The sequence below is a fragment of the Gracilinanus agilis genome, chromosome 1 (assembly GCF_016433145.1).
Source record: "Gracilinanus agilis isolate LMUSP501 chromosome 1, AgileGrace, whole genome shotgun sequence".
NCBI lineage: Eukaryota > Metazoa > Chordata > Mammalia > Didelphimorphia > Didelphidae > Gracilinanus > Gracilinanus agilis.
Window position 1 is genome coordinate 751,443,391 of NC_058130.1, and position 24,668 is coordinate 751,468,058.

Sequence of the window (24,668 nt, forward strand, 5' to 3'; positions counted from 1 at the left end):
AGAGGGGGAACAGGTTCAAAATGGCTTGGGGAAGCCTTGGAAAAGAATAGTTACTTAAGGCCGGATCGCAAGTGAAGTGATCATTGGAAGACCATTTACACAGGTCTCTTAAAGCCATTTAATTTATTCGTCCAGTGTTCTCCGGGAGGGAGGTTGTTTATCCCTATTTTACCAAAATACACAGTTCTAGAACTTGACTTTCTTGACTCTTGGAAAGAGGGACTCCTGCCCAAGTTCACTGGTTCACTGGCATTCGATGCTTCTCACCGTACTAGCTGTGCATGCAGAATCCAGGCTTCCAGGTAATTGTCCCTTAAACTTCCAGGCCTTCCCCCTGTGACCTTCCTCCAGCACGGAGCATCTTCCCGCCTGAAGTCCAGCATAGGGGTCCTCGCGGAACTTTCGGCTTTCTTTTTATCGTCCCACGTTCCTCTAACCCTCGTGTGTGTTCACTCGTAGGTCATCTGGATGTCAGCATGGCAGCCTCAAACCTGGAGAACCAGTTGCACAGCGCCCAGAAGAACCTCTTGTTCCTTCAACGGGAGCACGCCAACACCCTCAAGGGCCTGCACGCTGAGATAAGACGACTGCAGCAACACTGCACAGGTAGCCCCAGCCCTCTCCCGAGGCCCCAGGCCCGGGGAGAACAGGGGGCTGGATTTGCCCAGGGTTCCCCAAGTACGTCCTACCTGTGGGTCACACGGCCTCTTCAGGCAGGGCGCCAGGCGGACCAGAAGCTGTGCTTGGCCCAAGTGACTCCAGTTGAGTCAGTCATTTATGAAAGAAAAGCATTTGTCACATGCCTATTTTGTGCCATCACACAAGGGGAAATGCAGTGTGGCTGTCCCTTTCTAGTTAATTTTGCTGGTTAATATTATGGGCTACCCTCAAGATGTGGGTTAAGACACCAGCATACAATCATAAACAGGGCAAGATGTGAGTCAGTTTTCTGGGTATTCGGTACACTTGTTCTTCTTTTTTATCCTTTTATTTTTAAAACCCCCGCCTTCCATCTTAGAATCAGTACTAAGTATAGGTTCGAAGGCAAAAGAGTGTAAGGGCTGATGGGCAACTGTGGTTAAGTGACTTGCCCAGGCTCACACAGCTAGGAAGTGTCTGAGAAAAGATTTGACTCCAGAATCTCTCTCCAGGCCTGGCTCTCAATCCACCCAGCCTGCATAGCAGTCCTACCCCCAGTACATTTAAAGAGATGATAAATTCAATCATGCAGGTTAGAATGCATTTGGGGCTGTATGACCCACTGCAATCTGCCCGATGCCCCAAATGGGTCTGGCGTTCTGTTTGGGGTGGGAGAGTTCTTTCCAAACCTCCTGCACTTTAATCACTGCACAGCACACACACCCCTGAATGAGCTACTCTTTATTGGTGTTCAGCTGTGTCTGACTCTGGGTGACCCCACACTGGGCTCTTGGCAAAGATTATAGAGCGGGTTGTCATTTCCTTCTCCAGTAGATCAAGGCAAACAGGTGAAGTGACTTGCCCAGGGTCATACGGCTAGTGAGTGTTTGAGGCTGGATTTGGACTCGGGTCCCCCTGACTCCAGGCACTGAGCCACTTGGTTGCCTCAGATCAGTGATCGACATTAATGATAGAACTATCCATCCCGTGTTCCCAGCCTCTTCTATTCAGTAAGAACTGGCTTGTGAGGGTATTTCCCAGGTCATCACACCCAGAATAGATGGTGGCACCTTCCAATGACAACCCAGAAATAATGTGCAGCACTTTGGGTTTTTTTTTTAGATTTAACATATGAGCTGACACTGAAGAATTCGGACCAGGCAGGTAAGAGGCCCGAATGATGGTACTGTTATTAGTATAATAACAACCCCTGTCTAACTTCCTCCTCTCGGGCTTCCATTTGTCCTGGACTTAGGGAGCCCACTTTTCCCCACCCCCATGCCCACCCCCACCTCCCTTCCAAAGAGGGCTGGGATTTCAACTGGAAGGGGTCTGAGACATCAGCTACTCCAACTCCTACGCCCCTCATTTAACAGACAAGGAAGCACAGAGAAAGTAACAGAGATGGGTTCCAGACTCAGGTTCTCTGACTACACATCCTGCTTTTTCTACCATATTTTACTCACTGCTGCCCACCTCTCCAGTGTCTTCATCCCAGGGGGGCTCCTGACAGCTCCAGAGACACCCAGATATTTGTTAGCTTTTCCTAGCCCCCCACTGCCCCTAAGCCCAGAGTAGGCTGTCCCTAAAAGCCCTGCCCATCCCCCTCTAGGAGGGTCCTTGTTTGGTTCTTGCTGGTTTAATGGTGCCCGTCACCATCTTTAGCCAAGCTGACCTCAGTGTGGGAGCCTCTGGAGGCCCCACTCACACACACTAACCGAGTGGATCAGGTCCTCCAGGGGCCAGAATCAGTTGTTCCAAACAGTCCACCCTCCAGAGCTTAATGGTTTGATGCAAAAACAACCAGAAAATGGGCTCTGCTCAAGCTCAGTTTCATGAACTTCTCAGAGTGACATCATTCAGAAGCCTGATTGCTCCTAGAGCCCAGCTCATTCCCATTCACTTTCAGGCATCACCAAGTACTTATTTTTCCACTTAGAGGAATCACATTACAGCCTCCCCAGCCAAGAGCCAAGGAACCTTTTGTTCCCTGGGCATGGCAAAGGGGGAAAAAAAAGGCATGAACTGACCTTCAGAGAGGCCTGATCCCAGGAGTGTCACCAGAGAAAGCTCTTTAAGTGTTTCTCGCACATCCCCCATTGTCACGTTAAGCCCCGCTCCATCCCTGGAACCGTGAAGACCAGAGATTCCACTCAGAGAAACTGAGTCCTATACAGGCAGGCTTTAGAAATGTGCTCTGAGAATTCAGCCACGAATAATTTTCCAGGAGGGGGTGGGAGAGAGAAACCTCTAGGTTTTCTTAGTTCCGGCTGATCAGGTAGAAGGAGCCCTAGATCAGCCCCAGATCACGCCCTTAATCAAGGTGATGTAAGGCACTTGGAGGGGACGGGGAGAGGCAGCAAGGGTTTTTCTTGGGGTGGGGGGGTTGGTTTTTTAAGGAAACTCTTACTCTATGTCCTAGACTCAATACTAAGTATCAGTTCCAAGGAAGAAATATGGTAATGGATAGGCAGTTGGGGTTAAGTGACTTGCCCAAGGTCACACAGCTAGAAAGTGTCTGAGGTCATATTTGATCCCCAAACCTCCTGTCTCCAGGCCTGGCTTTCTCTCCACTGAGCCACCCAGCTGCCCCTCTGTGGTCTTCTAAAGATTCTTTGAATAATACAATGCTGCTTACTTACATACCACTTCTCACGTGCTCCAAGACCAATAAGAACAGCTAGTTTCAATTAGAGAGGACATCGTAGGGCCTAAGCAGAACACTCAAGACCCAATACTTCATCCCAGGATGTGGCTCCCTGGGTTAGTTTTTTGGGCCACATTTTCTAAACCACTTTTAGAGGATTAACTACTAGACAGAACAGGCATCAGTTGGTGCTGATGAGCAGCCCCAGGGATCAACTCTGAACAGAATAAATTATTAGCAGCCTCTTCCATCAATAGCCCCCACAAAACTCAAATGACAGAAACATCACCAACACTGAATTTTCAAGGAACAAATAGGAAGTGGCAGAGCAAACATCATTTTTTAAACTTTTGCCTTCTGTCTTAAAACAGACACCAAAAATCAGTCCCAAGGCAGAATAGCAAAGGTTAGGCAGTGGGGGTTAGGAAGGGTCTGAGGCCAGATTTGAACCCAGGGCCTCCCAACTCCAGGCCTGGTGCTCTCCACTGTGCTATCTAACTGAGCCTGCAAGCATCATTTCTAAGGCTGGGGTGATTCTAGAGGTGCCCTCCAAGTGCGTGCCTGGCAGAAGCCTGTCTCCATTCCTAGGCGAGGCAGGCCCAAGGAAAGCAGGGAGCGGCCATCTGTCCTGTGACACACGGTGCATTCTGTGGCATTTCCCCTAGAGAGGGAAAACGAAGCCATGCCAGAAGCAGAGACCTCCGTGTTTGGCCGGTGCCTCGAGGAGCTTCCTTCCCAGGCACAGGTAGGGAACAGAAGCAGAGAGGCCACTTCCACTTGCTATGGGAAAGGCAGAATTGTTTCCCAGCAGGCCCTTGTGGAAAGAATGAGGACAGAAATCTGACTAGTGGAGTCTCAGGGCCTCCTCAGAACTCCTGGGGCGATTTGAGGCAGTTGGGGAATCCCAGCTCAAGCTAAGCTCCAGGCCCCTGGAGGGAGCCCCATAGCAATAACTCTCTCTGTCCTGGCAATTCCGTTATTGCAGGTAGGAGGGCAACCATATGGCAACTCTGAAATCTCTGGAACCTGAGTGTAGAAGGGAGAGACAGCAAAGGCTCTCAAGGGAGGGAATGAGTGAAAGGCCGGGAAGAGACGAGGGGGACGGTTGGTGGGAGGGAGGCCCGAGCTCTCCGGAGATGAGAGAAGACTAGGAAGGGGCCAGATGGATGGAGCAAGGCCTAGGAGGGAAGGAGAGGGAGCCCCCCGGATCATTTCTCACCTGTGCAGTCCTGGAGTTTGTGTTTGAGGACTTGTACATGGTCATGGAGTACATGGACGCCGGGGGAAGGGGAGGGTTTGCTTATTATTAAAAGCAAAGACTAACTTTCAGAAGAGCGCCTTGCAGGCATCCAGTGATGATTTAATTCAGAAGGAAACTAGATGCATTTGGTAGCACTTAGATTTCTGGCCCAGCCCTTTTTGTACCAGGTTCTGATCATGAGAGCCTCCAATCACACAGAATGACCATCATCCTGATGGCTGACATTCAGAGCAGCACTAGTAGTTATCTCATTTGAGCTTCACAACCACTCTGGGCGGAAGGTGCCCATTTTACAGATGAGGAGACTGAGGTGATCAGGGTCACACAGCCAGCAGCCCCAGCACTCTATCTTCGGGCCACAAACGTTGCCCTGGAAGCTGCATTAGAGGTCAGCTCGACCACAGTCTGCCCGAACAGAAGTCCCCTTCCCGATTGCCTCCGCTATTAATGTCTGTCGTCCCGATGGCCTGCTTTCCAGAGGAGGACATTAGGGCAGAGAGCAGAGGCAAACGGAGGCAGGCAGAGGGAGGGAGGGAGAGGAGATGGGCAGGCAGAGGGAGGGAGGGAGAGAGCCGAGGGGAAGAGCTGGAGGGACGAGGAGGGGAGGCAGGCAGGGAGGCCCGGGCAGAGCCCGAGAGGCAGGCGGGCTGGCGGGCGAGGGGCCCGGTGGTCACGCCGCCGTTTTCCGTGCTTGTGATTCCAGGAGATGGAACTTCCCGAAGCAACGAACTGAAGCGAAGATGCGAAGACCTGGAGGCTGAGCTCAAGGCGAAGGAGGCGGAGAAGCAGGAGCTGCTGCAGGAGCTGGAGCAGAAGAACGCGCTGATCGCCGTGCTGGAGACCACGGTGAAGGAGCGGGAGAAGAAGTACCTGGAGGAGCTGAAGCTCAAGAGCCACAAGCTGAGCGTGCTGTCGGGCGAGCTGGAGCAGCGCGCCGGCACCATCGCCTACCTCACGTCGCAGCTGCACGCCACCAAGAAGAAGCTGCTCCTGAGCCCCGCCGACGCCGCCAGCGCGCCCACCTCCGGCTCGGCCGCCGCCGCCTCGGCCGCCGCCGCCGCAGCCGGCTACAAGCCGGCGCCCCCCAAAGAGAAGCTTCCCGAGACCCCGCGGCGCCGGATGAAGAAGAGCCTGTCAGCCCCGCTGAACCCCGAGTTCGAGGAGGTCTACCGGCTGGGCGCGGAGAGCCGGAAGCTCCTCTTCCGCGAGCCCGTGGACGCCATGCCGGACCCCACTCCGTTCCTGCTGGCCAGGGAGGCCGCCGAGGTGCACCTCATCAAGGAGAGGCCGCTCGTCATCCCTCCCATCGCCTCGGAGCGCACGTCGGGGGACCCGCACAGCCCCGCCCGGGACAAGGCGCACAAGGCGCACGTGGGCGTGGCCCACCGCATCCATCACGTGCCCCAGCCGCAGGCGCAGCCCGAGGTGGAGACGCTGGCGGTGGACCAGGTCAACGGAAGCAAAGTCGTTCGAAAGCACTCAGGGACCGATAGAACTGTGTAGGCCGCGGCCGAGGAGGCTCTTTCCGCACTGTGATCACTACTAGCAAACGAACCCGCCCGCCCGCCCGTCCACCACTTTTTTTAAGTCCCGCGCATGCCAAATTTTTTCAGATCTGTCAGAGTATCCTCCTCCCCTCCGCTCTCCCCGCCCCCAGCCCAAACCCAAACTCGATCGCGTTCCTAATGCAGGATCTGTATCTACCCTCGCTGTGGCCCCATCCGCTGCTTGCTTCTGCCCTGCCCCATCTAGCCGTGGGAGTGAGCGCGCGCACGTGGACAAAAGCCCAGGCCGCAGCCTGCCTTCTCCTGACTAGTAACGAACCCAAATAGCGACACACCTAAGGATAACGTTGGAACACCTCGTAGAAACTGACTTCTGCTATCCCTGCGGAGCCTTCGGTGGCTCCCGTACTACGTATGTAGCACTTCATACATACCCCTGGAGACGAGTGTAAATTCCCGACAAACCGCTCACGGGCAGCATTGACAGCAATGCACATCTATGTATATGTCAAAAGGAACTAAAGATTGGCATTACTCTTCATGTCACCTTGACCCTAATGTGTGTTCATATTTTTTGTTATATTTTATTCCAAATTTTGGAGATCCCAACAAACTTTATTTTCTAAACCTGCTATCGTTTTGTTTCGTGTCGTTTATTACCCACCTGAGGGAGGGACGAGAGGGAGGGAGGGGGGAGCAGGGGGCCCCTCATTCACCGGCCCGCCGCAGAGGGACACCGGAAGCTTCCGGACGGTGCTGGATTCCCCTCCATCAGCCAGCCGCCCAAACACCCCCAGCCCCTCCCCCAGCCCTTAATGGACAATGGAGAAGCCGAGGGTCTTGAGGAGGGTCCAGGGCCCTTCCCGAGCTTAGGTTCTGGTTCCATCTCACTTCAACGTCCCACATCCCTCCAGTTAGGCTTAAGGAGACCTTCCTAAATCTATGCCTTCTAACAGTCTGAATGGCTTTTCTCTGGGGGCTCCGCGCAGCGCCCCCCAATGCCCCTCTTCCAGCGAGGCCGGCCTCCTCCTCCGGGAGCCATCCGGGTGAGGAACCAACCTCCCACCACAAATCGTGTCCAACTTGGAGACACCATCTCGATGCCCCAGACGGATCGGGATGTCCTCACCCGCCTAAACGTCTGCACCGCCTAGTTGGCTGCTTAATCCAGCCCATAGATTGAGGCTGGGACGAGAGATGAAAGCCACTGCCCAGAGAATCCCCTCTCCCCCCCCCCCCCCCAAAGAGAATAAAGGCGCATGGCAGGGAGAGGGGGGTGCCGGAAACCCTGCTGGTGGATTTGGAGGCTGAGGAGGGCCCAGATTCCAATCTTAGCTCCAGAGCCTCTCTCTGGGCCTCACTTTCCTTCTCTACTCAGTGACGCCCCTAAAGTCCTTCTAGCTCTCATGGGGTCATACTTCAGGCCTTCACAGATGTTTGCAGAATGGGGACAGCAAGGCCTCACTTCCAGCTGTTCTGGGCTGAGCCAGATAATGATGGTCAAACAGACCCTTCCATTCATGGCTGTGCTTGTGGTGCTTCCCACTAGAATAGCAGGCCTCCGGAGGGGGCCTCGGGCACCTTTAGTTACTCAGAAGAGATCTCGGAGAAGAAAAAACCCAAACTTCCAGCATATGTTAGAAATCCTTTGATCATGTTTATTTCCCAAACACAGCAAATCATAAAAAAAGAAAATCTAGACTAAGTAAAACCACCTCACCTTGATTTGTATTAGTGAAAATTACTCTTTGGTGGCTATCTTGGGGGGGGGGAGGGGGAACCAGTTATTTTCAGATTACAAAACTCTCAATGAATCTTCTATTATAAAAAAAAATGTACATCTGAGCCTTGATGCTTAAGAAATGATTCCAGGTTTCCTGGTTCTTCCCGAGTTCCCAGAATATCCATCGCCGTCATCTAAACTTAGAAATGGAAATTCAGTTTCTCCTGTTCAAGAGTTAATCAGAATTCAAGGTGAGGCATACGCCCTGTAGCACCCAGTGCGAAATGTGCCTCGTCGTGAAAAGGTCGGCCTCAAAAACTAAGCCGATCCCCATTGCATTTCTTCTCATCGATGTGGTGTAGACGGGTGTCCGGAAGGTATTCTGAAGGCCAAGGAAAGGAGAGTACAATGAGATCTCTGGGGGAAACGTCTGATTGAGTGGCAGAGAGTTAAGCCTCTATTCCCACAGAGAGGATGACGAGACCAGCAAAGGACGCCTTTGACACGATGGGGACGGCCCGTCCGACACTAACCCACTCTGGATCCCATTGCCGGGAGGCCCTGTTTACACGGGCCCTCTGTGGCCATCCAGGAACCCACAAGGTGACGTGCCATCTCACTCCCCCAACAACCCCGCCAAGAATGCCATTAGAGATGGGATGACCCTATAGGGATAGACTATTCCGGTAAAAGCATTTAGTCTACAAAAGCAAAAACGAGTGGAAAATCCGTGAGGGGGAAGAGAGCTGGGAAAGGGGAGTAGCAGCCGCTGCGTCTAACCTGCAGTTTGAGACGGTGGGCTTCGATGGGGATTATCTTCAGAATAGGCAAGTCAACCACCAGCACCTTAGGCTGGCTCTTGATAAGGCAGCCTTTCTCCAGGTCCCAGTCGGCACCTTCTAGATAGAGCCCTGACACGAAGCATCCTGTTGATAATAGGAGAAAAAGACGGAGTTTAAACCGTGATAATACAGGACCATCTTTCCTGATCAGGTACACCGATCTAAGTTCTCCTGGTTGCGATGAAGAAGAGCCAAACTCGTCCATTCCTGCCTGTCCTCTGGGTCTCCGAACCGACGAGAAGAAATTAGATCATGTGAATTAAGTAAATAATATCCCTCCGGTTGGGTATGAGGAAGAACCTCCGGCTTTTCCTTCCCAAATCCTCATGAACTCTGTCATGGCTTTCCTAAATGACCGTCAAGCATTAAATACAGATTGAAGCTATGCACTAGCTGTGGTGCTGCACAGCACAGTGGTTCAAGCCCGGCTTTTCTGCCTCCTTCCGGGATGATGAAGAAGGGGCCTTGCCCAGGGGCCGGAGCCATCTCTCTCGGAACCTTCTCACATGAGCTGGCCCAAGGCAGCCAGCGGGAGGGCTTCCCTGCCATCGGTTCTGTCTCGCTACAAAATGCCAGCATGTGAGCTGTGGAACAAGTATTAAGCCCTTTCCCAGTTTTCCAATTGTTCCTTCCCCTTTGGACTGGATCATCCAGGGCTGCTGGGGAGCTCCCCCTGGGCCTGGTAGCACTCATTGTGACTCGTCTTGAGCCAGACCCAGCAAGAGGGTCCGGGCAGGCCAGGGGCCTACAAAGGATTCCCGGCCTGGAGCCGACCATACCTTGCCCTGCTCGTTCCGTCACCTCGTCTGCATCTTGGAACTTTGTCACTTGGGTAAACAAGGTGGAGCGATCCAAGGGCCAACCGTTCTTCCGGCAGGTGGCCTGCACCAGCGCTGTGAGGTAGGACTCGGGGATGTGCAGCCCTGACAGCCACATCACATTGGGGTCACTCTCTAAAACCTGGAGAGAAAGAGAAAACGGTGTCCCCGTCACCTCGATCCCGACCTACGATGTCCAGCACCAGGATGAAGCCCGTGACGCTTCTCTGCTACCTCCAAGGGGAGAACCTCTAGATGGCACGACAAGTAAGCTTCAACCAAAGGGGGGGGGGCTATCCTTTTTTTTTTTTTTTTTTTTTTTTTAATTTAAACCCTTACCTTCCATCTTAGAATCCATACTGTGTATTGGTTCTAAGGCAGAATAGCAGTAAGGGTAGGCAATGGGGGTAAGTGACTTGCCCAGGGTCACACAGCTGGGAAGTGTCTGAGGCCAGATATGAACCCAGGATCTCCTGTCTCCAGTCCTTCCTCTTAATCCATTGTGTTCACCCAGCTGCCCCCAGGAGGGCTATTCTTGAAGGATGGCGGCTTCTGTTTCAGAGGAAAACCTGAAGCCAGTGAAATCCTCCTTACCCAAAACTTACCCAAGTCGTGTACTGAGCAAACCTCCGCAAGAAGTACAACATCCAGTTTCCGAGGGTCTTCAAGGTGTCGGGGGCAAGTTTTCTCCAGATGCCAGGGATGTTCCCAATAAAAAGGGCCCGGGCCACGTCGTCCAGCTCGTTGCTCATCCCAACCTCCCCAGCCAAGGCCTGTGGGCAGAATGGACAGAGATGAAGCACGGGCGGCCGGCCCAGACCTTACGAGCATCCTCCCCCCTCCTGCCTCGCTTACGCGCTGGAGTTCAGCCAAAGATTTCATCATCCGGATGGTGAGTTTGTTAAAACGCTCCAGTTCTTGCAGCAAGACCACGGTGGTGGGAGAGATGCCCAGGCCCAGGTGTTTACGGATACTGTCCAAGTCAAACACTTTGGGCATCTTGTTCTCGATGTCCTGGGCCACCTGGGCGATGTAATCTTCCCGGCTGATGCCAGTGCCGGACTCCCCTGAAACAAGAAGGCTCCTGAGCGAGGCTCCATCCGAGGCGCCCCTTCTTCTCAGAGGCAAGGGGAAGGGGAAGGAGAGAAGACTGCCGTCCCCCCGAGGTGGACAACAGCCATTCTGTGGGCAGAGTGTCCCAGCCCACGGAGCTCACCTGTCTGCGGCTGCAGCTCCAGCAGGTGGGACCACATGTCTCGAGCGGCCTGAGTGTAATAGCCAATCTCGGCGTTTGAATGGAGCCCAAACACCTCTGGCGTGTTGGCAAGCGGAAGGGCCTCTATTGCTTCTGTAACAGAAAGAGCTGAATCAGAGATCCCCAGGCTCCCTCCGGGCAGAAGCCCCTGGAGCAAGAGAGCCCTGCTAGGGACTCCAGAGCCCACCATGCCCATCCCCATCATGGGGGCACCGACAGCAATGAAACCACCATTCAGAAAACGCACCAGGTGTGCAAAGGGCCTCATTATAGGTAACATCTCATCAGTTCTTTTTTGGAGGGAAGGGAGAAGCCCACCCCCATCTCACCCAGGCTGGAAACACATCAGACCCCCACAAATCCAACCCCACCAATGACTCTAGACAAACTCTGACCTGCTCCATTTTCTTTCTTTTCTTTCTTTTTTTTTTTAATTCTTACCTTCTGTCTTAGAATCAATATTATGTGTTGGTTCTAAGGCCAAAGAGTGATAAGGGCTAGTCCAAAGGGGTTCAATGACTTGCCCAGGGTCATACAGCTAAGAAGTGTCTGAGGCCAAATTCAAACCCGTCTCTGGACCTGGCTCTTCATCCACTGAGCCAGCCACCAGGGTCACATTGGTGGAAGAAGCCATTTAGGGGTAGCTAGGAGCCAGGGGCCACCCACCTGCCCCCACCTGCTCCATTTTTGATCTGGCCAGGTTGTTGCCTTCTTAGACAACCTGGTGGTCCCAAAAGCTCATTCTATGGGTACATTCCACTTGGCGTGAGTCCTCAGTCAGCTTCAGCTCTCCTGTAACTCAGAACTCCCCACCTGGAGCTTGCCACCAGCCTCAGCCTTCCCACCACCTGGGGCTACAGGCAGGCATGCACCGTCACACCTGGGCATGGTCCTTTTAAACAAGGATGTCTCCTCATCCCAATGGGCTATTTCCTGGGGATGCTGTTGGAAGAGAGTCAACAGGATGCTGCTCATTGCAAAACTATTCCTCTCACAGAAAGCTGCTTTTCTACCTCATCACAAGAGGATGCCAAATGTATGCCATGTGCTACAGCTTGGAAGGGTCAGTCTGGTCTTTGAAAGGAAAGTGACTGACTAAACAACACATCCAAGAAAAACCCAAGTAGAAAAAAAAGACCTGAGAATTGCTGCAGAAATAGAAGTCACCAAAACCTATTTTCTTGAAAGAATTAGTTATAATTAGCTGTATGACCCTGGGCAAGTCACTTGACCCTCACTGCCTAGCCCTTACCACTCTACTTCCTTGGAACCAATACACAGTATTGATTCTAAGGGGGAAGGTGAGGGTTAAAAAAAAAAACTAGTTACATTTTCCAGTATCTGAACACTCACCTACAAAACTTTCCTTATTGTCACCCATTGGGATTTTGTAATCGACATCCTTATTTTTGAAGAAGTGGAATGGCTGGAAGGTATCGAAGATGAAATCCCCCAGATACTCATCCATGTAGATGGTCAGGATACGCCGGTCAAAGCTATCGATAGCCCGGCCCCCGTACATGACCTAGACACAAGGCAGAATCCACCTGAATGCCCAGCTGGGGACATCTGGCTGGACCGGCATAATAAGTGGGAACAGGACAGAGATTAAAAAAAAAACAAAACAGAACAAAACAAAGACCACCTGCCTCCAAAGCAGAGTTTCTTGATCTATGTGACTCGTGCACAGTCAGCAGGGGATAGAGGCGAGCCTCAAGCCTAGCAGGTCTTTGGCAGCCCATACATACAGGTAGGGTGTGGCCATCCTCTGTGGCAGCATGGTGTAATAGGAGGAATTGCAGGACCTCCCCTTCCCCCTTTGGGTCTCCACTTGGAATGAGAATCCGTGGGAAGAGGGAGAGCCAGGCTAGAGCTTGGGCCAATCCTGCAGGGTTGGCTCAGGCACTTCTTTGGCATTTGGCCCCACTTAGGAGGCTGTCTTGCCCTTCACTCTCTGACCCTACAAGGCACGAGTCCACTGACTTACCTCTCCAATGAGATACTTGAGACTCCCCCAAGGGATCTTGTTGTCATTTTGCTGGAAGGCTTTTGTCAAATATGTGTTCAAGATTTCCATGCAGACCTAGAGTTAGAAGTCAAGGGGTAAAGACCAATGGAGTTCTTGCTTCTCCAGAAACCCAGCCTCCCACTCTCTTCTAGAAGTAAGGGCCCTAGAAACACAGACTCCCATCCAATCTAGCCTTGAAATACAAAGGGAGCCACCCTGTTTAAAGAAGCCAGTTAGAGGTAGTTAGGTGGCTCAGTGGATTCAGAGCCAAGCCTAGAGATGGGAGGTCCTGGGTTCATCTGGTCTCAGATACTTCCTGGTTGTGTGACCCCCCTGGGTAAGTCACTTAACCTCCATTGCCTAGCTTCCAAGATAGGGAAGGAAGGAAGGAAGGAAGGAAGGAAGGAAGGAAGGAAGGAAGGAAGGAAGGAAGGAAGGAAGGAAGGAAGGAAGGAAGGAAGGAAGGAAGGGANTAGCATGAATGAAACAGCCCGGATAAAGCACTCTGAGCTGATGGGAGTTGGGGTGGGGTGGAGAAGCCTTTGGTAAGGATCGAAAGACTGGCTCTTGTTGCTGACTTAGGGTCCACTCTGGGACCATGGGCAGGGCTTGTGAGCAGCAGCTCTGGCCCTTTGCTAAAGGACACATGAAGGCCAGTTGGGCAAGGGGCCAGAGCACAGGTTCCCCCACTCACCTCCAGCCACGTACATGCTCCACAGATGGCTGGCCTTTTAAAACAGGGAGAAAAAAAACACAATTTCTCATCTGTATGGCCACAGGCAATATAAGGGTTGCATTTTTTTTTTAACCTTCACCTTCCATCTTAGGATCAATACTGTGTATTGGCTCCAAGGCAGAAGAGTGGTAAGGGTGGGCAATGGGGGTCAAGTGACTTGCCCAGGGTCACACAGCTGGGAAGTGTCTGAGGTCAGATTTGAACCCAGGACCTCCCATCTCCAGGCCTGGCTCTCAATTCACTGAGCTACCCAGCTGCCCTCTATGAGTTTCATTCTGATAAAAGTATTTGACCATTCAAAGAGGCATCTTCCAAGGTCCAGTTTAAAAGGTCTCATACAGAGGACTCAAAAAGATGCCTCAAAATGATCTCTACTAGCCCGTCCATTTTAGAGAAGAAAACCCCAACATGGAGAGAGGTAGACTAACTGCCCCCAGGTAACAGCCTGAGCCAATAGAAAGACTCAGAATGAAAGCCCCTTCTCTCCCTTTCCAGGCAAGCATCCTCCTTCCTCCCTGCTGAGCCATCTGTCCTGGTGGACACTCAGTTGTAGATGGCAACAAGGACGGAATGGATGGAAGGAAGGGCAGAAGACAGCCGGGTCCATGTTGCCCAGCCCTGTACCTTTAAGGATTTCTGCAGGATTCCAATCGGGAAGCCTTTAGTGGGGTCAGTGGTGAGCCACAGGCGGAAGTCTGGGTGGGACTTCGTGATTCTCTCCAGAGACTTCTCCAGGTCCTTTAGCCATTTGACAAGAAGATGGCAGTTCTGTAGCATCAGCCACTGCCCCCGGGCCACAGCAGTCTCCAGCAGCAGCAATGCCACCTGCACCAATCATACACCAAAAGGGTTATAAGCCAGTGGCCTCAGAGAGGGCCAAGTCCAACCCTCTCCTTTCACAGAGGAGCAGAGAGATGAAGTGACTTACCCAGTCACACAGCTAGTAAGGGTCAGAGGAAGGAGTAGAAAATCATGACTCTATAAGCATTGTGGGAAAGGCAGCCTGGCAGCTGGATTCAAGTCCTGCCCCTATCATATCCCAGTGGTATAACCAAGGTAAGTCACCAAAGCTGGCCATCCCTCTCCTCCCCAGCGGTCTAAGACTAATCATTATGGATGAGCCTCTTCCGAGATGCTGAAGGGTGCCTCCATACCAGAAGTTCTTTTTACTTCTCAAATCATCAGTCCAGTTAGACCAAAACCCAACACCCCACCCTTGAATCTCTCGGACCCAGCACTTGAACCAGCATAAAAAATCCAGATGATACTTGTCCAGGGGGTTGATTCCAACTTCAGCACATGATCACAGGGAGGATTCCCTTTTCTACATGGAATTGCAATAGGCTAACGCCAGCTTGCAGTCCTACAGGGGCTCCTACAGGGGCTCCCACAGAAGCCACACAACTATGCCCAGGGTAAACCCGAGCACATGTAAAAAGTGGATTTGGGAAATGTATAAAACTACATTTCCCGTGATCCAACATGGTCCAACTGATTTCCGTCTCCGCAGGGGAGAGCTTAAATCTCGTGGGTTAGGAGGGAGTGGTCTCTTTTGCGAGTAGGCGCTTCCAGGAAACAGGAGACAGAATGGAGGCAGCGGCAGTTTTGAATGCTTACAAGCGCGTGGTCTAATGATTTTATCTATCAACATGGCTTTAATTAAAATACTAATTTATATATTTATAGCAGCCTTTATCATTTTTCATATTAACACACATTATCACCATAAGGGCAAAATTCTGCTCCCTGGTGACCGGGCTGAGGGTACGGAGGCTGCTCTCTATTTCAGAAGGCCCAGAATGCACATCCCACTCATCACAGTAACCTTTCTCAGCAGCAAAAAGGGGAATTTCCAAGGTCCCTCCTTTCTCACAGTGGTTTCCGAAGACAACATCTACTTGCCTGGCACATGGAATTGTGCTGGGCTTTGACTCTGTGGGGTTCTTGTTTCCTTGGTCAGAATTTGACTTTCATTGTAGCTGAATCTATGGAATAGGCAGACAGAAAAGGGGCCTCGTGGAAAATGCTAGAATATTGAGGCGCCACTCCCTAGAGACCAAAATGTAACTCATTTTCATGAGACCATCTACAGGGAAAACTGTCCTTGGGTTAAGGTCTGATGGTAAATACCAATACATAGAAGCAACACCAGCTCCCCAGATACCAAGACTGCTCCTGCACAGACACACAGACACACACACACACACACACACACACACACACACACACACACACACACACACACACACAGAGTTTAGTTTAGGAGCTAAACTTCCCAGAATAAATTACCTTTTCCTGCCCTTGACCCATTGCAAGGAATTTGAGGCGATTCCCTCCAAAGCCACATCTGTCGGCTAATTTCATAAGATCACTAGCAGGGTCAGAGCCGGGACTCAGGATGAACACAATAGGTGAATTTGGAGTGCTCTGTTCAAAAATAGCTTCGAAGCTGATCATTGGAGGTTGGACATACCTAGGCAGGAGAAAGAGTACAAGCGGAGGAAATTTAATTAGCTGATGGTCCTTTTTTTTTTTTTTTTTTTTTTTAAATCTTTACCTTCTGTCTTAGAATCCATATAAGTATTGATTCCAAGGCGGAAATATGATAAGGGCTAGGCAGTGGGGGTTAAGTGACTTGCCCAGGGTCACAGAGCCTAGAGGAAGTGTCTGAGGCCATATTTAAACCCAGAGCTCCTCCTTCCCTTAGACTAGCTCTCATTCCACAGAACCACCTCACTAGCCTCTAACTCAGGGGTTGGCAACCTATGGCTCTCGAGCCATATCTGGCTCTTTTGAGGGCCAAATATGGCTTTCTGCAGGAGCCATAAAGTCCATTTTTTTTCAGGCGCTGTTACAGGAGCGGCACTGTGAGCACTGTACGGCTCTCACGAAATGACATTTTAAAAAATGTGGTGTTTGTGGCTCTCACAGCCAAAAAGGTTGCCGACCCCTGGGCTAACTGATGATCCTTGAAATTGGGAACATGAATTCAATGTCGACAGCTTTCTTGGAGATGAGAGATCTCCAGATTCAAAGTATACTATTCATGATCTGTCAAGCCAACAGATGAAATAGGGAGGGAAATGTCAAAGTGAAGGAAGACACTAAATGAAACCAAGGAAGGCCCTGGGACAGTCTAGATCACTGGTAATTCAGTCATGATGATGGGGCTTCATCAGCTCAGAGAATGCTGCTTTCCCTTCCTGTGAGACATGCATAGACCAGTATCTGCATGGAAAGCCTTTAACAAAATCCTCCTCTGATACCCATCCTGGTGGGACATGACCCTGGTGGCTTCTGGAAGTTCTAACTGAGCAACACCAGTACCAGAAGGCACAGAATGTATTTCTGCGATCCAAGGTCCACATTGACCAAGGGGATGGCCACCAGGTGGTCATTTTCATTATCTTAGGAGTTCATAAAAATCACCTATGAAGTCATGGAGGGGCTGCAGAGGGCCCTGATGAAACAGGAATCCACAGACATTCTAACTGACCTCATACTTCTCCCCACTCCAGGCCATCCACCATGAAGCTTCTAAAGTCATACGCCTGTGGGGCAGCTGGGTGGCTCAGTGGATTGAGAATCAGACCTAGAGACGGGAGGTCCTAGGCTCACATATGGCCTCAGACACTTCCTAGCTGTGTGACCCTGGGCAAGTCACTTGACCCCCATTGCCTAGCCCTTACACCCTTCTGCCCTGGAACCAATACACAGAATTGATTCTAAGACAGAAGGTAAGATTTAAAAAATAAGTAAAGTCATACACTTTATGTATGCACAGGAGCATGACCCTCTCTTGTTCAAGGCTCCCCATTGGCTCTAAGATAAAATACAAAGTCTTCTGTTGGGCACTGGAAACCCTTCCCAATCTGACTCCAGCCTCTTTCCATATTACTCCCTCCATTTATTTAATCTACAGTCTAGCCAAACGGCCTTGTTGCTGCTCCACACACATTTCCATCTGTTGCCACATATTTGTACCAGCTGTTCTCCATGCCCAGAATGTATTCCCCTTTAAAAAAAATGTTTTAAACTCTAATCCTCTGTCTTAGAATAGAAAGTGAGTATCAGTCCCAAGGCAGAAGAGCACTAAGGGCTAGGCAATGGGGTTGTTAAGTGACTTGCCCAGGGTCACACAGCTAGGAAGTATCTCAAGCCAAATTTGAATTCAATACCTCCTGTCACCAGGCCTGGCTCTCTATCCACTAAGCAACCTAGCTGCTGCCTTTTTTTTATTTGTTTCTCATTCCCTCCTTAAAAGCTCAGCTCCAGCACCACCTCTTCTATATGAAAGCTGTCTTAATTTTCCTACTTTCTAGTGACTCTCCCTGACCCACTCCCTACTCTGACCCAAATAACCATATATGTATTCTATATCTACATGTGTGTATGTGTCGTTTCCCTCGACAGGATGTAAATTCCTTGAGGAAAGGGATGGCTTTTTTTGTTGCTTTTTTGTTGCTTGATAAAATTAGAGGGCACCAAAGTATTAAAGTATCAGAGCAGCTGGGTGGCTCGGTGGATTGAGAGTCCACCTGGAGACAGGAGATGCTGGGTTCAAATATTACTTCAGTATTTTCCTGGCTGCATGACCTTGGGCAAGTCACTTAACCCCCATTGTCTAGCCCTTACGACTCTTCTGCCTTGGAACCAGGATACAGTATCGATTCTAAGAAGGAAGGTGAGGGTTGTTTTTTTGTTTGTTGTTTTTTTTAAGCTGCAGAGAAGTCAAGAACGATTCTTGAGAAAAGGCCGTCGGGCTTGGAGATGAAGACTGCTGTTCACTTTGGAGGCAGCAATCTCAGCTGAGTGATGGAGTCAATGCCAGAAGGCAGAGTCAAAAGAGAAAGGAGCAGTTGCACTAACTGTAAGTGGCCTCCTTAAGGCATTTAGCCCCCAAAAGGGAGAAACATGAGACAATAGCTAGCGAGGATGGATGGACCAATGAGGATTTCTTGAGGATGAAGGAGACGTGGACGTGTTTGTTGGCAGCAGAGGAAAGCCAGTAGAGAGGGAACAATTGAAAATGAGGACAGGTAAGTGATGTGGTCCATTTGGCAACAGACCTGGAGTCAGGAAGATCTGAGTTCAAATCCATTCCTCAGACATTTACTAGCTGCATAACCCTGTGCAGGTAACCTCTGCCTGCCTCAGTTTCTTCATTTAAAATGGGGTTTTTATTATTAGCACCAGCTGCTAGTGCCCTCCCTCCTTCCCAAAACTACCTCGTATCCATTTTGTGGATGTTATGTCTATATTGTTTTGCCCAACAGATTGTAACCTCCTGGAGGGTAGACTTTTATCTCTTTACCCCCAGTGGCCAGCACAGGGCCTGCATATAGGCAATGCCTAATGAACACTGGTTGGTGAACTGACTGAGTCAGGATTATCCTTTCTAAAAAAAAAAAAAAAAAACCCTTTACCTTCCATCTTAGAATCAATACTAGGTATTGGTTCCGAGGCAGAAGAGTGGTAAAGGCTAGGCAATGGGGGTCACACTGCTGGGAAGTATCTGAGGCCAGATTTGAACCCAGGACCTCCCGTCTCTGGGCCTGGCTCTCAATCTACTGAGCCACCCAGCTGCCCCCCCTCCTCCCCCCATGGATGATCACTTTTGCAACACGGTGGAGATGGATTGGAAGAGCTAGAGAATGGAGGCTAGTTGAGGCTAGAGACAATGGAGACCTTAAAGATGTGACCGTCTCTCTAACTGGGATCGTCAGTTAGCTCTCTTCCTGTTACTGATGTTCATAGGCTTTCCGATTAGGCTCTCATCTGTCTCACATAACCTCCTGACCATCCCATCCTCTGTTCTGAGGTGGGCGGTGCACGTGGGTGCTATGGATATGTCTTTTGTAGTCCTGCCACTCTCTCCAGCTTCACCAAACACTTGCTGTGACTCCCAAGGTAGACAACTTAGCCACAGGGAGATCCTCTCACTCACTTCTCCCCCATGGTCACAGTCACGTAGTCAGTCACCGCCCGATAGACTCGGTCCACTCGGAAACATCGCAGAATAAGCAGCTTCTGGAAATCGGTCACGCGAGTATCATAGCCCAAGGGGAATGGAAACTGTTCCAGTGAATCCAGGTCATACCACTGCAGGGAAAATGGCAGAAGTGATCAGCTCAGAAAGGATATGAACCTAGTTGGGATGGGATGGTTTCTGCTTCCCTTCCCATCACCCGGCCACACAGTTTAAAGTTTAGCTCAAAAGAAATTTAATTTAGCAAAGGTCAAAGATTTCCAGATTATACGGAGACGTTAATAGGGTGACAGGGGTGAGATGCAGAGATTAGATCGGTTCATTTACCTAAAAACCCAGAAAAGTATGCTGGTCTAGAAAGGGCTAGGCCAGTGGTTCCCAAACTTTTTTGGCCTACCGCCCCCTTTCCAGAAAAAAATATTACTTAACACCCTGGAAATTATGAAACTATTTATTGAACTCAGAATAGAATGTAATACAAAAAAAGTGTGGCCATCACTGCTTTCCTGGATCGCTGCAGCACCCACAAGGGGGCAGTGGCACCCACTTTGGGAATCACTGATCTAGACTTTTAAGGTTTAGGTTCTTAAAAAAAAAAAAAAAACATGACTTCCTGTCTTAGAATTAATACTAAGTAGTATCAGTTCCAAGGCAGAAGAGCAGTAAAGGTTAGTCAACTAGGTTAAGTGACTTGCCCAGGGATCACACAGCTAGAAAGTGTCTGAAGCCAGATTTGAATCCTGGACTCTAGGTCTCCAGGTCTGGCCACTGGGCCACCTAGCTGCCCCTTAAGGTTTAGGTTCTTAACCTTTCTTATGTCATGGACCCCTTGGGCAGTCTGGGAAAGCCTATGGACCTCTTCTCAGAATGATGTTTTTAAATGCAAAAAATAAAACAGATAGAATTATAGCCTGTTTTTAAAGAAACTAATAATACTTAAATACAGCTATGAATATTTAAATACCAAACAAGATCAAGTTTGTGGGCCCCAGGTTCAGAACCCCTGGCTTCGGCCCAAGTTATAGTTTAGGACTGGAAAACAATTAGGGGAAGACAGCAAGTGTGTGCAGACACATTCAGCTCTCACCGCTTTCCACACAGTATCCTCTTTCTCTAGGTCATCAGGAAGTTTCCCAAAGACATCTGGAAACTGCTCAGATAAAAGAATAATGTCTTCCCAGCCCTGATCAGCCAGCCAAGAGGAAGGCTTCTTTCGCTTGCTCTTCTCCAGGGAAATGTTTCCTGTTCACAACAAGAGAAGACAAGGGAACTTTCAATCTGCCAATGGAAAACAAGACCCTAAGGACAATACCCAGCTTAGGAGGGTGACTCCTAAATGGGAGTAAATGGGAGTTGAAAGAGAGCAGTTGCTATTGCTATCAGTTGACTCTAATCAGTTTGATTTTTGCCTGACATGATAAAACAACAGCGAAAGCCTCAACTTTCTTAGCTACAATCTCTTTAAAACTACCAAGTGAAAAGCCAAATTGTAAATCGAGCCCAGTCCAATTAGATTTAAGTTTTCAGTAGATTTTGTAATGTCTTCAAGAGAGATTTGGAAAGTGGGGAGAGAAATGTGAAACTGGGCAGACTTGTTACCTTTCAAAAAGAAGTCAAGTTCTTCCTGAGGGACCCTGCCATCTGCTTGCTCTATCTTGATCGTCATGTTAAAAGAAAAGAGCAGCTTGTGTCTTTCAAACAGCCCTGTTGTGAAAAGACCAGGGAAGATTAAGCACGCAGCCAATGCAAGTCAGTCAGGCAGCTGGTCCCTGGCTGTTAAAAACTCCTCACAAAATGCCCCCCCCCCCACACTCTCTACCATCCAGTTCCCCTAGACTGTTTGTTCTTCCAACAGGACATGCCCTCCCTCCTCCGTCCCAGGTCTGGACCATTCTTTTCTCCTCACCTCCCTCTTCCTGGCTTGCCTGACTTCCTTCAAATCCTTACCTTCCCAGGTCCCCCTAACTGGTAGTGCCTTCCCCTTCAGATCACCTGCCATCCATTCTATTTATAACTTACATTTACCTAGTTATTTACTTTAGAATGGGAGCTCCTTGACTCTTAAATTGGATGAGGAAAGGGAAGAGGGGGAGGAGGAAGTAAATGCTTGTTCAATGAAATATAAAATTTTTTTTAACCCTTAACTTCTGTGTATTGGCTCCTAGGTGGAAGAGTGGTAAGGGTGGGCAATGGGGGTCAAGTGACTTGCCCAGGGTCACACAGCTGGGAAGTGTCTGAGGTCGGATTTGAACCTAGGACCTGAATCTCTAGGCCTGACTCTCAATCCACTGAGCTACCCAGCTGCCCACTGAAATATAAAATTTTAAAGGTAGAAAGGTAATTTTAATTAAACCACCCTTCCCTTTTTTTTATCAGGTTTCTAGGCTGGGGGAAGAAGATAGAAATATATAATATATTTGTAGATAAAACAGAGAGATGTGAGTTAGATGTTAAAAAGGATTTGGAACAGACAGAATGACTGAACACCACTTAATGGATTGCTATCCTTTTGAAGAGCATTTTGAAAGGGAATGCTCCAGGGGATCTGTCCTTGGCCCTGGGCTGCTAAACCTCTTTATAAATTACTTGAATTTATATAAATGGTATTCTTATCAAATTGGCCGATAACATAAAGCTGAGAGGCATGACTAATTCATTGAATGGCAAAATAAAGACAGAAGAAAATGGGCTGAAACGACAAAGAAAATCAGAACTAAATACTATGTAATCATAATGAACAAATTTGGCCCTGAAGAGATAGATTATGAAAATGCACTTCCCTTCTTTGCAGAAGTGGGCAATCACAGGTTTGGAATATTGTTGATGCTGTCAGATTTGGTTGAGGTATTGTTTAGTTTTGCTAAACTGCCTTCCCTCACCCCATTCTTTTTCACTCTTTACTATATGGGATAGCCTTCTTGGTAGGGGTAGAAAGAAGGATATATTGAGAAATCCAAATCAACAAAAATGTTTAAAAGAAAAAATTGTACTGCATCTAGTGAATGGAATTTAATGGAAGAAATGTAAAGTCCCACGATTGGATTTAAGAAATCAATTGCACAAATATAGAATGAGGGAAATATGTCTAGATAACAGTTCTTGTGAAAAGGAACTGGGGACTGCAAAGTGTTAGATGAAGCAACAGTGTGACATGGAAATAATAATAATAATAATAATAATAATAATACAAATTTAGATTGCATTATGGGAGGAAACATCCAGAACAAGGGAAATGACAGCACTAATTAATTTACCTTTGATAGACTAGAACTAGAATTTGGGGAGGGTGCTGATATATATTCAGAAGATAGTGACAGACTTGGATATGCTATACCAAGATACCATTCTATAATACAATTAATTAAAGAAACTAGGGATTATAGTCTAGAGAAGAGATTTAAGGGAGAATGGAATAGTAAAAAGAGTGCTAAAACCTAGAATCATTTGACATCAGTTCAAAGTGCATTTTGACTCTGGGGAAATTGTTACCAATCTTCAGCTTTAGTTTCCTCAACTATAAAATGGTGGTAATAATATCTACACCAGTGCCTCCATAGGATTCTTGAGGAAAATACTGTGTAAGCCTTAAGGCACTACAGAAAAATGAATGATTACTAGGCTAGCTGACTTTAAGGAAAGACAGAGACAGAATCAGAGACAGAGACAGAGAGATTTCTACTTGAAATGAGAATCAATTTGCTAACAATTAGAGCTTTATGAAATGACAGTTTTCTGCCTCAGGAAGCAGGAAGTTCCTCTTCCTATAGGACACTAGATGAATATCACATAGTAAATATTCTTTTTCAGATAAGAAATGGATCAGATGGGCTCTGAGGTCCCTTCCAACTCTGAAAGTCTAGAATTCTGTCATTTTAATAGTCTTTCTCCTTTTAACCTGCATCATCAACCATAATCTCTCTGTTTTATAAATGCAAATTTTCGTAGGTAGGTTTCCCTAAAGTCAGGGATGTGATAGTCTGTGCTATGTATTATATTTAGATTATTACAATCTGTGTGACTCAGACAAGCTCCTTATATTCGATAATCATTACTGAAGACCTACGATGCCCACTAAACTGAGGACACATATTCATCTTATTACAGACTCATGCCCACCTGTGCAGCCATAGTTATAGATATTGAAAGTGAGGGTGTCCATGATGTGTTTTAATCTCCTTGGAAGAAAAGAATCAGGCACTGATTTCTTAAGTGAGAAAACAAAGACATCTAAGAAGGCAGACAATGAATACTGATACATGGTGTTAACAAGTGCCATTTCGGATAAAACAAAGAACAAGATGGCACCCCTCTTGGCAGCCGGCCGGTAACCATCTCGTAGTCGGTCAATGTCTACTGCTGTCTTTTCAGCCAGTTTAAGTTTCTCTGACACCTAGAAGAAAGGTCTGCGTTAGAACATGGTTTTGGGGTTGTTTTTCATATAAAGGAAACATAATCATGATAGTGCAATTTTGTGATGAGCTGAAAAATTAGAGGGGAAAGAAAAACAAGACATCAGTATGATGCTTGCAAATAATTGAAAGAAGTATGCTGGGCCAATGAGATTCAGAAGGCTGGGTCATCCTTCTGCAAAGGCTCCAGGGTGCAAGTCCATCATTTGTCTGCAATTTTGGTCTCTAGACATAGATTTGAGTGCAGTGGCTCTCCCATTTTAGCTGCTTCTTCCTCCTCCCTGTCTATCATTCTCTTCCCTTTAAGAAGACCAGCCTTCCCTTACCTCAGTAGCTTTCATCTTTGTCTCCTCAAGGGTTTGTACCAAGTCCACATTATCCAACATGTTGCCTGTGGAGGTTGCCAGTTCTCGGAGGAGGGAATCTTCCAAATCTTTGAGTAAGTTTTTGTTTTCACTCGTCTCCTGGATGAGATGTTCTCTTTGTTCCTCGAGTTCTCTTCTCTCATAGGCCACAATGACACTGAGTAGCTGATCCTCCAGGCCTTTCAATGTGACTATGGAAAGGAAATGACCTTACTTTCAGGACTTTTCTAATATACTGCAGATTGTTTTCTATTTTTTTTCTCATCACATAGTACAAACTGGGAAGAGCAGAGCATCCTACTAGATGCTGGGGATCCAAAGCCAAAAGGGCAATACAGTCCCTGTCCTAAAGGAATATATATATGCATATATATATATATATATATTCTATTGGAGCATACAACACAAGGACACATAAGAAAAAGAAAGAAAGAAAGAAAGAAAGAAAGAAAGAAAGAAAGAAAGAAAGAA

General features: G+C 48.5%; 2 protein-coding genes across 2 annotated transcripts in view; one reads left to right on the forward strand and one right to left on the reverse strand.

The window, feature by feature from the left end:
* The first annotated feature begins 461 nt into the window (after nt 1-461).
* Nucleotides 462-6,678, forward strand: CCDC92 (coiled-coil domain containing 92). The gene is made up of 3 exons (XM_044658739.1): nt 462-606; nt 1,762-1,803; nt 5,251-6,678. Exons 1-3 carry the CDS (start codon nt 477-479, stop codon nt 6,048-6,050), a joined length of 972 nt encoding a protein of 323 aa, XP_044514674.1. The 5' UTR covers nt 462-476; the 3' UTR covers nt 6,051-6,678.
* A 1,332-nt stretch (nt 6,679-8,010) lies between these two features.
* DNAH10 (dynein axonemal heavy chain 10) overlaps nt 8,011-24,668 on the reverse strand; it is a 185,857-nt gene continuing 169,199 nt past the window's right edge. The window contains exons 52-67 of the mRNA XM_044685402.1: nt 24,477-24,504; nt 24,159-24,388; nt 23,540-23,813; nt 21,023-21,127; nt 20,511-20,665; nt 19,382-19,536; nt 15,724-15,907; nt 14,059-14,259; nt 12,678-12,773; nt 12,044-12,215; nt 10,652-10,783; nt 10,291-10,502; nt 10,041-10,208; nt 9,397-9,577; nt 8,556-8,701; nt 8,011-8,157 (exon numbers count right to left, since the gene is read on the reverse strand). Coding sequence (XP_044541337.1) covers nt 8,011-8,157; nt 8,556-8,701; nt 9,397-9,577; nt 10,041-10,208; nt 10,291-10,502; nt 10,652-10,783; nt 12,044-12,215; nt 12,678-12,773; nt 14,059-14,259; nt 15,724-15,907; nt 19,382-19,536; nt 20,511-20,665; nt 21,023-21,127; nt 23,540-23,813; nt 24,159-24,388; nt 24,477-24,504 — 2,586 coding nt within the window. The remainder of the gene's footprint in view (nt 8,158-8,555; nt 8,702-9,396; nt 9,578-10,040; nt 10,209-10,290; nt 10,503-10,651; nt 10,784-12,043; nt 12,216-12,677; nt 12,774-14,058; nt 14,260-15,723; nt 15,908-19,381; nt 19,537-20,510; nt 20,666-21,022; nt 21,128-23,539; nt 23,814-24,158; nt 24,389-24,476; nt 24,505-24,668) is intronic.

Coding starts and splice junctions, on each gene's coding strand:
- CCDC92 (XM_044658739.1), top strand. CDS start 477: ATGGCAGCCTCAAACCTGGAGAACCAGTTGCACAGCGCCCAGAAGAAC. Junction 607..1,761: donor ACTGCAGCAACACTGCACAG/GTAGCCCCAGCC, acceptor TTTTTTTTTTAG/ATTTAACATATGAGCTGACA. Junction 1,804..5,250: donor GAAGAATTCGGACCAGGCAG/GTAAGAGGCCCG, acceptor TTGTGATTCCAG/GAGATGGAACTTCCCGAAGC.